The sequence below is a fragment of the Scheffersomyces xylosifermentans genome, assembly GCF_036884685.1.
Source record: "Scheffersomyces xylosifermentans strain CBS 12540 chromosome Unknown RJT20scaffold_3, whole genome shotgun sequence".
Classification (NCBI taxonomy): domain Eukaryota; kingdom Fungi; phylum Ascomycota; class Pichiomycetes; order Serinales; family Debaryomycetaceae; genus Scheffersomyces; species Scheffersomyces xylosifermentans.
Window position 1 is genome coordinate 857,269 of NW_027042941.1, and position 14,589 is coordinate 871,857.

The following is a 14,589-nucleotide window of genomic DNA, read 5'->3' on the forward strand; positions in this document are numbered from 1 at the left end:
GCTGCCATCTCATTTTTTCGATGGCCTCGCTAATCTTTTTTAACTATGGAGATGAGAAGAGTTGGAGAACAGTTGATTGTTAGGAGAGTAACAGTGGATATAGAATTAACATGGCCGAGGAAGCAAAGTTAACTAAGAAACAGAGAAAGGCGTTGGAATTCCGTCTGGATAAGTCCAAGGAGGAAAGAGAGGAGGAGAAAAAGGAAAAGAAAGACAAGAAGAGAGCAAGAGAAGAGGCAGACGATAAGATTGCAAAGAAAGAAGACAAGAAGGAAAAAACCACCAAAGATTCTACTGGAGAGTCAAAAGAGGCAGCGGATTCTGTAGAAGGCTCAGAAGACCAGCCAAAGAAGAAAAGAAAGACAAGAAGAGGCAAAAAGGGAAAGGGTGTCAATGGAGGTAAGGGTCCTAGATTCCTTCTTTTTGTAGGTAATTTGCCTTATGACATTACAGAACCAGAATTATTAGCCCATTTCAAGAATAGTAACCCTGACAGAATAAGAATCAGACAGGATAAGGGCATAGCGTTCTTGGAATTTGACAATGACACACAGGAAATCCAAAGTAAAATGGAGTTAGCTTTGAAAATGCACCATTCGTTGATCAGATCACGTAAGATCAATGTTGAACTCACAGTAGGTGGTGGTGGTAATTCAGAAAACAGAGTTAACAAATTGAAGGAGAAGAATGAGAAGTTGTTAGAGGAAAGGAGAAAGGCAATAACAGAAAGAAACAATAAGAAGGCTAAGGAAGTCAGAGAAAAGGCTGGCAATGTGCCCTCCACCTCATCAGGACCAGGAATCCACCCTTCAAGAGCAGCTTTAATGAACTAAATTTGAGCAGAAGAGGACTCACTAGGGCCGAAGCTTTAACGACTGCTGATTCTTTTTGTTAAAGGAAAAGTAATTATTGCAATTTCAGGCTAACAGTAAAATAGATTGTACATTAGAATTCATAAAATAGCATTATCCAAAAGCTTATCATGAGAACTTGTAAACAATAGTAAATTTAGTAACGGTGAACTTATTTCTCTGCTGATTTAGAGAAATATCTGCCTATTTACATATCCTGAAAGTCTTACTTCTGTCTCAGATCTATTGCAAATTAAAACAAGACTGGGAATTGAAGGTCATGTCAATGGCATCTAAGTTGCTTCATTACTACAAAATGTATCTACAACTCCGTACTACATCTTATCACATATACGTCTAAGGGATTTTGAAAATTCATACATGTGTTAGCAAACAAAGCCAAAAGTAAAAAGAAAAATACGACAACTAGAGGAACGTCGGTCCCGTTTATAAATAAGAGTAAGCGTAAAATATGAGACCACAAGCAGCCTGGAACAAACAAAAATCAATACTGATAGGATAATACATAACCTTGCCTGAATTAAAATGATGAAAATGAAATATTGTATTAAGTAGAAAGTCTCAACTGGAGGTCAACATGATATGATTAAAGAAATTGAAACAACCCAATTTGTCGTTCGTATTTAGCAGTAGTAGTCTTGAGCTGCTCCTTCCCTACAAAATCGTACATCTTTTGGCCTTTCTAACTCTTCTCTTTTTGATGTTGCTCAGGGCTACGTTGTTGGCCTTGGCGGCATTGTTGGCGGAGGGGTTTGCTGCAGCGGTGACATAGTCGTGGGTCTTGGTATTAGGAGGATCCAATACCGATCTAATGGCATAGTCAAAGATCTCCTTGACACCGACCTGCGTTGCAGCAGAACATTCTAAATATTTCACAGCTCCTACTTCTCTGGCCAACTTGTTACCTTGTTCAATTGTAATAGGCTTCAAGTTCTTGTCATTCAACTCATCCAACACATGCAAATCGTCTCTCAAGTCGATCTTGGTTCCGATCAACAAGATCAATATGTCTTTAGGCGAGTGGTGCAATATTTCAGGTATCCACTTGGACTTGACATTCTGGAAAGAGTCAGGACTTATGACTGAATAACACACCAAGAATATCTCGGTCTGTGGGTATGACAACGGTCTCAAACGGTCGTATTCCGATTGACCGGCGGTATCCCACAAACCCAACTTAATGGGTTCACCTTCGATCATCACTATAGCGGAATAGTTATCGAAGACGGTTGGAATGTAGTCATTAGGGAAGGTGTTGGTGGTGTAGGAGATTAAGAGACAAGTCTTACCGACACCACCGTCTCCCACGACGACAGATTTAATGCTTCTCATTTGGAGTTATTTGGTTTGATGATTGAAACAATGATGTTTAGCGGATCAAAACGAACTGGATCCGGTGTTCAAAATCGTAGCAGCGAATCAGGGATTCGAGTCAATAGGCTCTGGACAGCGAGGTTCAGAGGGAAGCGGCACGAAAAGCAGTACAGAATAGAACAGACGTCGAAAGCCGTTCGTAAACAAAAACTTCTAATGTTTATTTGTGTCACTGGGAGTTATCGACAACGATAGCAAAAAAACAGTGAGGCCAGTAACAAGGGAGGAATAGTTACAAACAAACAAATAAAACAACAAACTCTAACAATATTAATAATATCAACAAGATCAATCCAAGTCTACTAGCAAATGCGAGTCCACCAGTTTTACTATCAACAAAAGAAAGAAAGTAAGAATAAACAATTATATTATCCAACAACCAGCGCACTAACAATAATAAGTCACCAGAAATCAACAAACTATTTTATGGTACTAATTAATTAATATTAACAAATTATTCCAATATTCCGCCAACTAAAATATCACTAGCTTACCAAAGGGTCTGAGAGAAAAGGGTACAAAACAATAATAGCGATAAAGATGAAATTTAGGTTTGCTTGTTTCGCATGCCTCCAAAACAGGCAAGCGAAACAAGCAGTGGAAAAGTGTGTTTGTACCGGTTCTGGATGACAGGACATAACAAACACAGCACATTTAAGCAGGGATGGGGTCACATTGGATGGAGAGGTAGTATTCAAGTTATGGCGTGGGTGCCATTCTGGCCAATGGAATGGGACTCGCAGACGAACAGTCGACAAAAAAAAACCGCCATTTCATCAATAACAATCAACATAGAAGCCTGTTGTTTCTGGCCTTGTGCCAGACGGTGAATTTTCCCCAGTTGCCAGTGAGACGGTCCCCATTGACTGCCATTGACTCTATTGCCAGCCACATACGCCTGCTTGTGTGAGTCTAAAATGCTGCATCTCGTGTGTGTGACGTGTTCCGAAAACGTCTGACTGCGTAAAGGTGTGTATGTGCCCAGCGTCTTATGATTGTCCCATCGTCGTCCATGCCCTACTGTTGGTTTGGTTACTGGGTGGTTACAGGTCCCGTGTGCACACAGCATTGGAGGTTGCCTAACCGGGCCTATGTTCCCGCAGCTAAAACGGCCTATATGCCGACTAAACAGTAGGTCCTTGCCATTAAACTACCCGATTCGGAAATGCAGTTGTCGAGGTGAGCAACATCCTAGGCAGTGGGATGGTGGAGTGTTGATCCTAGCGCTTGCAGACTGGTGCTTGTGCCCTAGTAGCTCACAGCGAAACCCAGAGCCGAGGCTCTAGTTTGCGCTGATATTGGCCAAATTAGGGCGGTGTCCCTGTACCTATTCCTCGTTCCTTGTGGATCCCGTCACCAAGAAATTAGGCCAGACGCAGGACCGCAATGATGATAGACGGGGATTTCTTGCTATGAAATGGTCAAAGCTTTTTCATTGAAATTTGGTGTAGCACGTGATACCGAAGAATTGACATACTGCTTTTCTGCTCATCTGACATTACAATGCACCGTTCTGTCGACATTATACTTTCAAAGGAGATATTGCATTTTACGACTTTTTGGTTTCGCTTATGCTGCTTTTAAAAAAAAAAAAGCAGGTTGTTGATGTCACGTGATTAGTGCCACATGACGTATCATGTGCTTTTGTTGAACCCCATATTAAATGCTACTTCAACTGGTTAATGAAGAGAAGATCATAAGTCTTGACCGTAAGTGGAGGTCAATTGCTTGTCGAAGAATGTTAAATGGGAATATTGTACTCCGGCTGTTGGTTCCTAAGCGTTTTTTCCATGCATCGCTGCCCTCTCGTGTAGATTTCTCACATGTAGTTGTTGGTGGAGGAGTGGTTGGAACAGCCATTGCATCCGAATTGCAAGCTGTTGATGGAAATAGCGTTCTTCTTGTCGAGAAAAATGAGGACTTGGGTATGGAAACTACTTCGAGGAATTCTGAGGTTATTCATGCTGGGCTCTACTATCCGAAAGATAGTCTCAAAGGCCAACTATGTATTCGTGGAAAGAACAAAATCTACGACGCTTGGGAGAAAGGTCTATTCCAAGTACAATTGAAGAAATGTGGAAAGTGGGTGGTTGCACAGAATGACTCTGAGGCGGAATATCTTGATAAATTATACAAGAATTGTCAAGATCTCGATGTGCCAGTTTCAATGGTGAGTCCACTGTTAGCAAAGAGTAAGTATCCACATATACGAGCAGAGGCTGGAGCTCTCGAAAGTCCTACTACTGGTATAATATCAGCACATGAGTTGACTACATTCTACCAAAGTAACTTAGAACTTAGGGAAGGGACAATTGCATTTAACACAAAGGTGAATGATATACAATTTAACAAAGGTGATTCCAGCTATACATTGCAGTTGCTCAATGAGGACGGTAGTGATATGGAGGTTACTGCCAACAATGTAGTCAATTCTGCTGGCCTTTATGCTCCAAAGATAGCAAATCTCATTCTACCAGTCGAAAGGCATTACAAGAGTTTCTTTGCAAAGGGTAGTTATTTCAGTTTTCAGCCCGAAACTCCTATCAGCAGTTCCAAGATAACAGACAAGTTGATATATCCTTGTCCAAATCCTAATGCTTCCTCACTTGGAACGCATCTCACATTAGACTTGGGAGGGCAAATAAAATTCGGACCAGATTTGGAGTGGTTAGATATAGAAGACGCATCCCAAATTGACTATAGTGCCAGTTCCAAGAATCAAGTGGCTGCTTATGAAGCCGTCAAGACTTATTTCCCTGGAATCACTTTGGGAGCTTTGCAACCATCGTACTCTGGAGTACGCCCCAAAATATTAAGTGCCGACGACAACAAGAAACGATTTGCTGACTTTGTCATTAAGGAAGAGGATCATTTCCCAGGATTTGTCAATTTACTAGGTATGGAAAGTCCCGGCCTAACAGCATCCTGGGCTATTGCAGACTACGTAAGGGATATCTATCATAAATAGATGAGTATGTAGGTTCTATTTCAAATCGGACTAATGCTGTATATATATGTCAAGGGTGTCTGTGAAACTCCTAATTCTCTTATTGTATATTGACTTCAATTGAAAGCATCTATTCTGAATATGCAAGTTGTTGTATTCATAACTTCCTTCTTTTTGTTCCACCCTCGCTCTCGTCCTCGTCATTACTCTTTTTTACCTTCTTCTTTGGAAGATTCTCTGGTTCTGTTGGTCTCGGGGACTCCGTGAAAAATTCATGCAACAACGCTTGTGTCAGATCACATCTTCTGCTAGGATCTAACTGCGTCATTGAAATGAGTAAATCCAATGCTTTTTCGGTGGCTGCACTGAATCTGTTTCTTAACTCTTGCCTTGATGGTGGGGGATACACTCTTAAGGCATTATACATGGGCAAATTGGACACGTTTGGCCAAATCTGCTCTGTAGGTGTTCCCAATGCTCTGAATGTAACATCTAGTTGGTCGACATCGTCCTTTCCAGGCAAGTAGGGAGTTCTCAACATCAACTCTGCGAATATAATCCCTATTGACCAAATATCAACAGCTCCCGTATAATGCTTTGCTCCAAACAAAAGTTCTGGAGCTCTATACCATCTAGTCACCACGTTGGATGACAAATCCTCGTTAGGATTACCTAACGATCTGGCTAAACCAAAATCCGCTATTTTCAATTCGCCATCTGGTGCAAGCAACAAGTTATTTGGCTTTAAGTCTCGGTGTAGTATGAAATTTCTGTGACAATGATGAATACCACGTAGGGTCATGAGAAGCCATGACTTTATATCTGCAGATTTGAACACAATAGTTGTATCTTTGATGAGCACTTCCAAATCACAAGGTAAGAACTCTAACACAAGATTCAAGTTATTAGTGGTAGAGAATACATCCACCAATTCGATCACATTGGGATGTTTGAGTTCTTGTAAATACTTCACTTCTCGTATAGCTGACATATCCAAGCCGTCCTTAAAAATACCTGTCTTGATCTCCTTGATAGCAATCTTTCTTTGGGTGGAAATCTGGTTTCCTAGATACACCACAGCATAAGTACCTTCACCGACTTTCCTATCTTTGGAGTATTTTATCGGCGATTTTGAATCGTTTCCTATAGTTTTAGTCGTAGTTGACATTGTAAGTGATTCAAAGTGCAACGAGACTTTTTACTGGTTTTTTCCTGAGAAAGAGCTGATATTAGAGGAAGAACAGTGATAAAGAAGAGATTACTCTAAGCGTCTGTCTCTTCTGGAATTTGGTGTAGTAAAAATGTCGCGTGTCGTGAATTGAATATTGCAGCCATTAACAGTTGGCACTGATTTCTATAGCTGCAATATATAATTGAAGAGGTTGTTTGAATTATCTATATATATGTATATAAAGATTGCCATTTTATTCAATAATCCAGGGTAATTCACAATGAGAAAGACTCTTTGAGATATGTAAATTGGACGTGAGATGAGTTATTGATATGAACACTGCCTTATGGCTGCGAAAGTTGAGCATGAAATGGGTGCAATTTCTACTCAACATATAGAACTATGTGTACGTAAAAGCTTAGAGAAGATTATTATAATAAATAATATATATTGAGTATAATTGTCTATATACTTAGCAGCAAGCTAAGCTTTATCAAACAGAGATACATGATCTTTGCTGAAATTAATATGACAGTCTCTAAAATGCCGAAGATAGTGTCCAAACACTGAGCTTTTCTTCGTACATTTTGCCTCAACAAGTTGGTAACAAGCAGGGCAAGCAAATGCTAATTTTAATGCTTGCTTGGGTGTTGTTTTCCTTGTTCTGCTTCGTGAAGATTTGTTAAATTCATTCTTAGCCATCATGTAGTACCCAGGGTAAATGGGATTGGGCACTACGTAACCATTTGTAAGAATCCCATGGTTATAAGCAAGATGATTTCCATAAGCAGACCTTTTCAAGTCAAGAAAATTAACATGAGAACAATATGGACAGAGCCCCATTCTTGTAGAGTTAAATGGGACTCCCTCAGAATCAATTTGACTTCTGAAGTATTGTGGCTCATATAAGGTTTTTCCGAAGTTGGGGTTAGCGGAATAGCAGAACTTAGTGCTCTTCTGAACTTCTTCAAGGAAATTGGGCCAAAGGTGTAATTTCCTTTGGATGAAGCAAAACTTGTGCTCTTTATGAGCATAATTATGCTTGCAACGATCTTGCCATAGCCTGAGGAAGCTCTCCGGTTCTGGTAATGATCTGGAGCTATTGAATATAGCTAATGAACGTTCCATGTCGACCCTCAAAGTCATTTTCTGTGTTGAATAGTCAACACTTTCCTTTGTGGGAACGCCCAAAGAAGAGCCTCTGGGACGACTCTTGACGTAGCTGGTAAGCTTTGGTAGTCTAGAGAGCTTCCTTGAGGACTCTACGTTTGGAGGACTGTTGGGCTCACCTGAAAATTCAGAGAACCGCCTTTTTTTATTTGAAAGAGTGGTCTCGTCTTGTCTCAGAATAGTCTCAGTTACTAAATCATTTAAGTCATAGGTTATAGTGGCTTCTTCGGCACACGGAACCGCCGACCGTTCATCTTGCCCGGACATCGTATAAGACTTACTTGGATTGTTTACCAAGACAGTAGTATAGGTGGGAAATTCAAGGGCAGTTGTGGTATCAGTGTAGCTAAAGTCAGGTATTTGAGATACTGTAGTGTAAGTATCTTCAAATGACAATAGTTTTTCAATATGCTCGTAAGAAAATTGAGGCTTTAGAGTCAAAGCCGGGTCAATGACCAGGTCGATGTAATCTAAGTCAAGATAGCTCTGGTTAAAGCTATTTGAGAAAGATCTGGGAACCTGGTCCTCCTGGACTGAATCTGCACTCATTAGAAAACCATTCTGAGAGTCTTCAAGCTCAAAATCGTTACAAACCACAAGCTGCTGATTGTTGGAGTATAATCCAGTAGAAAGAGGCATTTGCTGTAACGATTCCATTGTGCTTGAAGAAGAAGGTGTTGTCTATAATCTCGAATTTTATAACTACAAAAATTGTAGGGTATACCCTTTTTATACTCTCGATATCCTGTGCAAAAAGCATCTTAAAAGAGGCATTAATAAGATCTCTAGGAAATTCTTCGCTAAAGGAAACTACTATATTTTAGTAGATCGTATTCATTCCGTTTGGGTGCAAAATCAGTTCCATCGAAAGAAACTTATAGTGCGATTTCTTTCAAATTTGCATTGTGTGAGATCTGAACGGAAACAATACAGAAAGAGCAACTTCCGATTTCCATCCAAGGTACAACATCTTAACAGAATGAAAGATAAATTCAATCAATTATAAGTCACTTCAGAGGCATGTTAGGAGGTCACAATGCAGTCTTCAATAGATGCCCATATGCGATCAACTTTCATGTGCTGACGGGGCAAATGTGAACCCTTTTCCTAAAAAAATATTTTGCACCCAAAAAGTGACGGCGGCTACAAAACGTCATTTTATTAGTAGCCAACTTGCGTCCAACAAAATCCTCAAAATAATGATAATGCAATATATATTGTTATAATCAGAAAATGTATAAATGAATTAATAATTAAGAAAGTTTCTGCATGCTGGGGAGATATGCAAGATAATAATGCTTTCATTGTTGAACCATGCAATGAATATGAAATGAAAAAGTAAAGCAAACTTATGAGTTTTTTTGCATTTTTCATAATAATGGAATAATGAGAAGTGTTTTACTTATATGATGTGGCATTGAATCTGCAAGAATTGGTCCTAATTCATTACAGTGCCTTGAATGCAATCCCATTGAGTGAAAACGTACCAGCTATTACCGCTGTCTCCAATTACTAAACCACGATAAAGTCCGAGTTCTTGGCACTTTATATTAGCAAAATATGTGCCATATGGCTTTGAGGGGTCTTCTTGGTTTAATTTGAAGTACTTTCCAGATGGTGACTCTACTACGATCTTGAAACCTTGATTCATCAATCCCGATCCACTAGTTAAACCTTGAGATGGATATTGTTCTACCTCAAAATTGTAGGCATTCTTAACAATTATTTTGCTGGTCTGAGGTTGCTTGACGTACAAGTCATTATTTTGACTTTGCACTGTTGGAAATCTTGGCACGAACTTCGAGCTCTTATAAGAACCACTGTGGTACAATGGAATAACAATAGCCAATTCATGAATGTTATCAAAATGCTTTTGTAATCCCTTAGGTCCAGCAAAAATTTGTAATACACCGATTGATTCATTTTCAGGAAGAATGGCCTTAATCCTGGCGGTTCTCTTGTTGTTAATCCATTGTACTTGGCACAAACTGAGTTCGTTTGTGGTTACCTTGGACGTCTTGATTAAAGTGAACAACTCCACATCAGTTGGTATTTCTAAATCTAGTTCAAAGAACTCCAAATCCTTTAATCTCGTTAAAGCATTGTTGAAGTTTCTGAATTTCAAATTGTTTCTGTAAAAGCCTGAGTATGACCTTGGCAAATAGAATGCAATGTTAGGATCAATGGGAGGAAGAACATGTTGCAAGTCAATCACTGAAGGAATATGGGTGGATACCACACTCAATGGCTCTGCCAAAAAGTAGAATTCGTTGAATCCTTGTGCGTCTTCCTGAATGTTGCAGACAGAACCGTTTTTGAAGTTGTAAAGATCCATGATGAAGAAATGATTTTCTACCAAAATTGAAATCCAACAATGATTAATCACGTATTGTTCATTGTGGTAGAATTCATTTGGCTTCTTCCAAAATCCTAATACTACTTCAGAAGGTATTCTCAATGCGTCTAAAATCTTCTTGAATAGATAGTTAATCTGATAAATTGAGGCTTCCCCCATGTGGAGTACTTCGTTTAGTTTAGGTTTGGTTTGCAGGATTGTAGTAGACTCTTCCACAATCCTGAATTTACATAAGTGAAGCAAAACGCATCTAATTTGATTGAGCTTAGAAGAGTTGAACTTCACGCTGATGTCAGAAATCAACTCATTAAGATCACTGGAAGTATCATAGTTCTCCATGAAGGCATTTACTTTCCGGAAGGCGATCTGTGTAACATCTAAGGCTGGACCTTCTAAGTTTCCCACTGTTTCATTGCAGTTGATTTCCGAAATATAATCTAATGGCTTCACGATTAAGGAGCCTTCTTCCCTCACAACTCTTCTGGTTCTTCCTTGCTTATCTTGTGAAGTCAATGAGTTCATACGGTTTAATTCCAGCTTGAAGGTGGCCCAATCAATTTCTTCTTCCTTCTGAAGTTTCTTTTCAATTACGTTAATCTCATCGCCACTCTTCTTCAGAAGTAACTTTTTGAAGATGTTAGGATGTCTAGACTTCTTCTCTTGAAAGATTGAGTCCATGATCTGTTTGCTGTCATGCTTTGGAGATGCTGAGTCTTTGTCGCCACCCTCTTCTTCATGAATAGCTAATCCACTCATTCTGAGCTCTTGCTGTTGCATTTCTCTTTCGTATTTGTGTCTGGAAAATGACCCAGCACTTGTAGCACTGAGTTCTGACAAGTTCAAAACATCACTCTGAAGAGATTTGATGGAGTTCTTCAAATCTTCCTGTTGGAGTTGTGATAATCTGTAAATGTCTTCGTCAGATAAGCCGGCTAGAGCCTCGCTATTTGTAGAAAACTTGAAATCATCAGCATCAAAAGCAGCTCTCTTTGCCAAGTTGAGTCTTCCGTTTGTACCTTCCTGTTGGATCGATAAATCCTCTCTAGCTGGATTACGCGCCTTGACTGGTGTTGTATGCTTTGGTGGGGGTGGTGGAGGGGAGTCATACTCGAAATCATCAACAGCTTGTCTTACGTACAAGTTATCATCCTCCGCGTCTTCATCCGTGGCATACTGAGAAAGCTTCTTTCCTAGATCTTCCCTAGAACTATAGTTCTTCTTCGATGACAACAAGTCCTCGCTTACATAACTGGACTCGATTGAAGGGTCGTAATTGTAGTCATTACTTCTGTTAGCCTTGCTTACAGCATGTGTTGGAGAAGATTCCTTCTTCGGTGGTGATCCTCCTCTCTTTTGTTGCGTAGACTTCTCCAATTGCCTAAGTTGCAGCAATTCCATTTCCAATTGTGCCCTTTTCTGAGCAATTTGCTCATACTCATCAAATGCTTCGGTATCATACATAGCCCTATTTCTTCTATTGTGGGCTGCTGAAGGAGATGCCTGAGGAGAGAAACTCTCCACGGTGTAATTATTAAACAACGGTTGCATTCTCCCATTTTGCTGTTGGTGGGGCAAATCTGTGTACGATTGTGACTTATAAGCATGCTTGGAAGAGGGCAGGTTTGGATCATAAAGTTCTTGAGCTATGTTTAGCTGAGACGCTGGTCTTGAGCTAGATTTCGATTTGGATTGAAAAGAAGAGTTATAGTTCTGATTATATCCATCTGGTGAAACTTGTGCATATCTAGACATATCCTGTTGTAACAGAAGTCTTTTGCTTTGCTCGGGTTGTTTCTTGATGTGGTAGTTTTGCTGTTGCTGTAACATCTTAAAGTTCTCGATTTCCCTCTCTCTATCAGTGCCAAAAAATTCCTCTTGCTGCTGCTGCTGTTGTTGGAAACTCAGTCTATGCTTGGGATGATTCTTAGATGAAACTAATTTATTTGGTGATCTAACCTTCTGTTTGGATTTGGTCATCATAATGTTCTCGTAGCTGACATCGTAATTGTAGTCGTCATCATCGTACGATTGAGATGGATCATTTAAAGGATGGCTGGTCCGCTTTGGAGATGTCGATTTGGATGAGACAAAATATCCGACAGGAGTATTTCCCTTGCTATTTCTGAATCTGTTGTCATGATCATCTTTAATTGGAGTATTCGGCTGGGGTGTAGCAAGTGATACGTTGGAAGATGAATGGTTCAATGGTTTCTCTTCAAGAATCACCACATAGTCCTTAGGAAAAATTCCTTCGGCTTTGTTTCTTCTGAGCTTTCCGCTCCACCAACTCTCGTCGACTATGGAGAACACCTCTATGATCTCATTCTCGAGGAATCCCAAATCACCCTCTTCTTCGCCGGCCCATGAGACTTTCGTTCTCACTTTGAACGGTGGTTGAGCCACTGGCATTGAGATATAACCTAATGAATGCTAATGTTAGAATGAGTAAAGTTGAAATGTGGACAAGTGTTAGTTTCGTGCAATGACCACTATGACGATTACTATAAATGAATAATAAGATGACTCGAATTGACAATAATTCTGTTCTGATTTTCTCACCCAAAAACCGCTGAATAGGTTATTAGGAGAATCCAGAACAATATGCTACTCAAGGTTCACCGTGTTCTGACTGAAGAGATAGTCAAGACAACGTCAAGTTTCTCTGTGAAGCCTTATGATGGGAAAATGAATGGTGGAAGAAGAACAAATTGACGGTACACTAAAAGGCTGAACAACGATCTTGAAATCCAATGGTTCGACCACCGTGCGGCTTGCAGTGAAGATGAAACTGAAACTTCTAAGGCCGCTTTTTTCCCTATTGCGTAGAACTATAACATAAATACAATCCAATGATAGTTTGCTCTACTGTAGCTATTGCATACTAGGAAATTTCACTCATTGAAAGAGAATATTACAAGCTCGGGATCTATGTCACTTCCTAAATAGGAAATATGTAAACAGTTGCAACAGCCATTTTTGATCTGTACAGGAACGATCGCTGCATTGAAGAGAATGGGTGGATGGGTGGATTAAGCGTAGAATTAAGTGGAGGTATGGAATAGATGAGTCTTGAATTGAGGTGTGGGAGATGAGGAGTAAAGATGTAAGATAAAAGAGAAAAGAGAGTAATAGGTGAGAATTTTCTAAAGTGCGATGAAAAATTGTAATGTGTTGTGAGGGTACTCAGAGTGGGGATATTATATTGCTTTGGTGTATCTGTGTTGGAGAGTATATATTGAAGTGCAAGTCAATGGGAGCAATACTGTATATACTCGTCATGAATGTGTATTTATTGTGTATGTACCTTTGGGAGGTCGATTAATACGTGGGCTGGTATAGATATTGGCTAGGAAAATGGAAACTAGCAGACAATAGAAGCAAGGGACGTGCAACATCGAGTGAAATTCGGGATTTTGTATCACCAAGTACAAAATAATATGCAATAGGTTGTTCATTGTTTGGGGGAGAGGAAACAAGTTGAGAAGTCATGTCCCAGTGATTCAACCAGTCTTACGTAGTCTCTAAGAAGTAGAGTTTAACTACGAAATTCTAAATTGGGATTAACGCAACCATGGCATCTCATGGTCTGCTTACCTTTTTGCAACAGAAGTTTGCTGTGAAAGTCAACACAATCATTGGATAAGGCGTTGGGTCTGCCACCATTCTGCCGCTATTCCGATGGTATTATCAGATATACATTTATGCAGGATGTGGTTATTTACTATGAAGTGGTTAGCTTCTGAAAGTGTTAATTGTGGTTTAGAAGATATCGTAGAACTATTTGTGGATTGCAATACCTTCAATAATATTCTCTACGATATTTCTACGTGAGAAATATAGACTTTTTAAGTAGTTTGTGAATATGGGATTTGTGTGTTTATCTAATTTTGTGGACGTAGTATAGGCATATGAGAATTTGGTAAGAAATTGCAAAATATCTTAGAGCAATTTTGTCATTTTGCAATTTTATATTCTAAAATTCATGAAAATCTTAACTTTTACGTAGAAAATCGTTCTAATGACGCCTACTATCCGGCGTTAACTCGGTGTTGCAATAGGAGAAAAGCTGACAAAAGAAGAAAACTCAATCTCCCGTAGAAACAGCACAAAATGTCACCAGCCGTTGTGGCAATCTTCAACTGTAGCGAGTACTTTTTCTCGGGGATTAACTGATAAGAATTAGCCAACTGATGTAAGAGATAAAAATTTATTAAATGTCTTTAAAGTTACGGCCGTCACTTTTGAAGAAACTGCCAAACTTTTTTTGCAAAGCCTACCCGTCCCTTGCGTTTTGCCATGATCTGTCTATATAAATAACTATGGTAACTCCGCCCGTTACATGAAATCATTCGGCTCCAGTGACACCCAACTCGATCCGATGACATGACTACACTGGTTCCACCAACATCTTAGGCCCCATTCGGTGCTTCTTCATATCCCAGCACACATATCGCTAAATTATCTCCGTCTCCGAATAATCTTTTTTTTTTTTGTTCCTTGACACATCCCAAATGGGTGCAAATCTACAAATGCTACGACAGAAAAATACGGATATTGAAGAAACAGATTATGACCATACGGTAATATATCTCCAACAAAGAGAGGTGAACTGCTCCATTTTTCAATTCCAACATTCATCTCCGCCCAACGGATGGGACAATTCCTGAAATAATGCAACAGGTAACTATTAAGTAATAGT

General features: G+C 39.6%; 6 protein-coding genes across 6 annotated transcripts; 2 read left to right on the top strand and 4 right to left on the bottom strand. All coding sequences in view use genetic code 12, as the record gives it.

Annotated features, from left to right (window-relative positions):
* The first annotated feature begins 30 nt into the window (after positions 1–30).
* NOP6 (Nop6p) lies at positions 31–1,041 on the top strand. The gene is made up of 2 exons (XM_064919812.1): positions 31–242; positions 351–1,041. Exons 1-2 carry the CDS (start codon positions 111–113, stop codon positions 831–833), a joined length of 615 nt encoding a protein of 204 aa, XP_064774981.1. The 5' UTR covers positions 31–110; the 3' UTR covers positions 834–1,041.
* A 1-nt stretch (position 1,042) lies between these two features.
* Positions 1,043–2,572, bottom strand: RAC1 (Rho family GTPase). Its single transcript, XM_064919811.1, has one exon. The coding sequence runs from the start codon at positions 2,202–2,204 to the stop codon at positions 1,527–1,529; it is 678 nt and encodes a 225-aa protein (XP_064774982.1). The 5' UTR covers positions 2,205–2,572; the 3' UTR covers positions 1,043–1,526.
* A 1,412-nt stretch (positions 2,573–3,984) lies between these two features.
* Positions 3,985–5,214, top strand: RJT20DRAFT_93982 (uncharacterized protein; the record flags this gene model as incomplete). Its single annotated transcript, XM_064921509.1, has 1 exon — positions 3,985–5,214. One exon carries the CDS (start codon positions 3,985–3,987, stop codon positions 5,212–5,214), a length of 1,230 nt encoding a protein of 409 aa, XP_064774983.1.
* Positions 5,215–5,282: 68 nt separating this feature from the next.
* RJT20DRAFT_35507 (TFIIH complex serine/threonine-protein kinase subunit) lies at positions 5,283–6,426 on the bottom strand. Its single transcript, XM_064919813.1, has one exon. The coding sequence runs from the start codon at positions 6,359–6,361 to the stop codon at positions 5,351–5,353; it is 1,011 nt and encodes a 336-aa protein (XP_064774984.1). The 5' UTR covers positions 6,362–6,426; the 3' UTR covers positions 5,283–5,350.
* Positions 6,427–6,847: 421 nt separating this feature from the next.
* On the bottom strand, positions 6,848–8,191 carry RJT20DRAFT_140117 (DUF4451 domain-containing protein; the record flags this gene model as incomplete). Its single annotated transcript, XM_064918616.1, has 1 exon — positions 6,848–8,191. The coding sequence occupies one exon, from the start codon at positions 8,189–8,191 to the stop codon at positions 6,848–6,850; it is 1,344 nt and encodes a 447-aa protein (XP_064774985.1).
* Positions 8,192–8,741: 550 nt separating this feature from the next.
* RJT20DRAFT_116820 (uncharacterized protein) lies at positions 8,742–12,723 on the bottom strand. Its single transcript, XM_064915846.1, has one exon. The coding sequence runs from the start codon at positions 12,297–12,299 to the stop codon at positions 8,973–8,975; it is 3,327 nt and encodes a 1,108-aa protein (XP_064774986.1). The 5' UTR covers positions 12,300–12,723; the 3' UTR covers positions 8,742–8,972.
* Between the last annotated feature and the right edge of the window lie 1,866 nt (positions 12,724–14,589).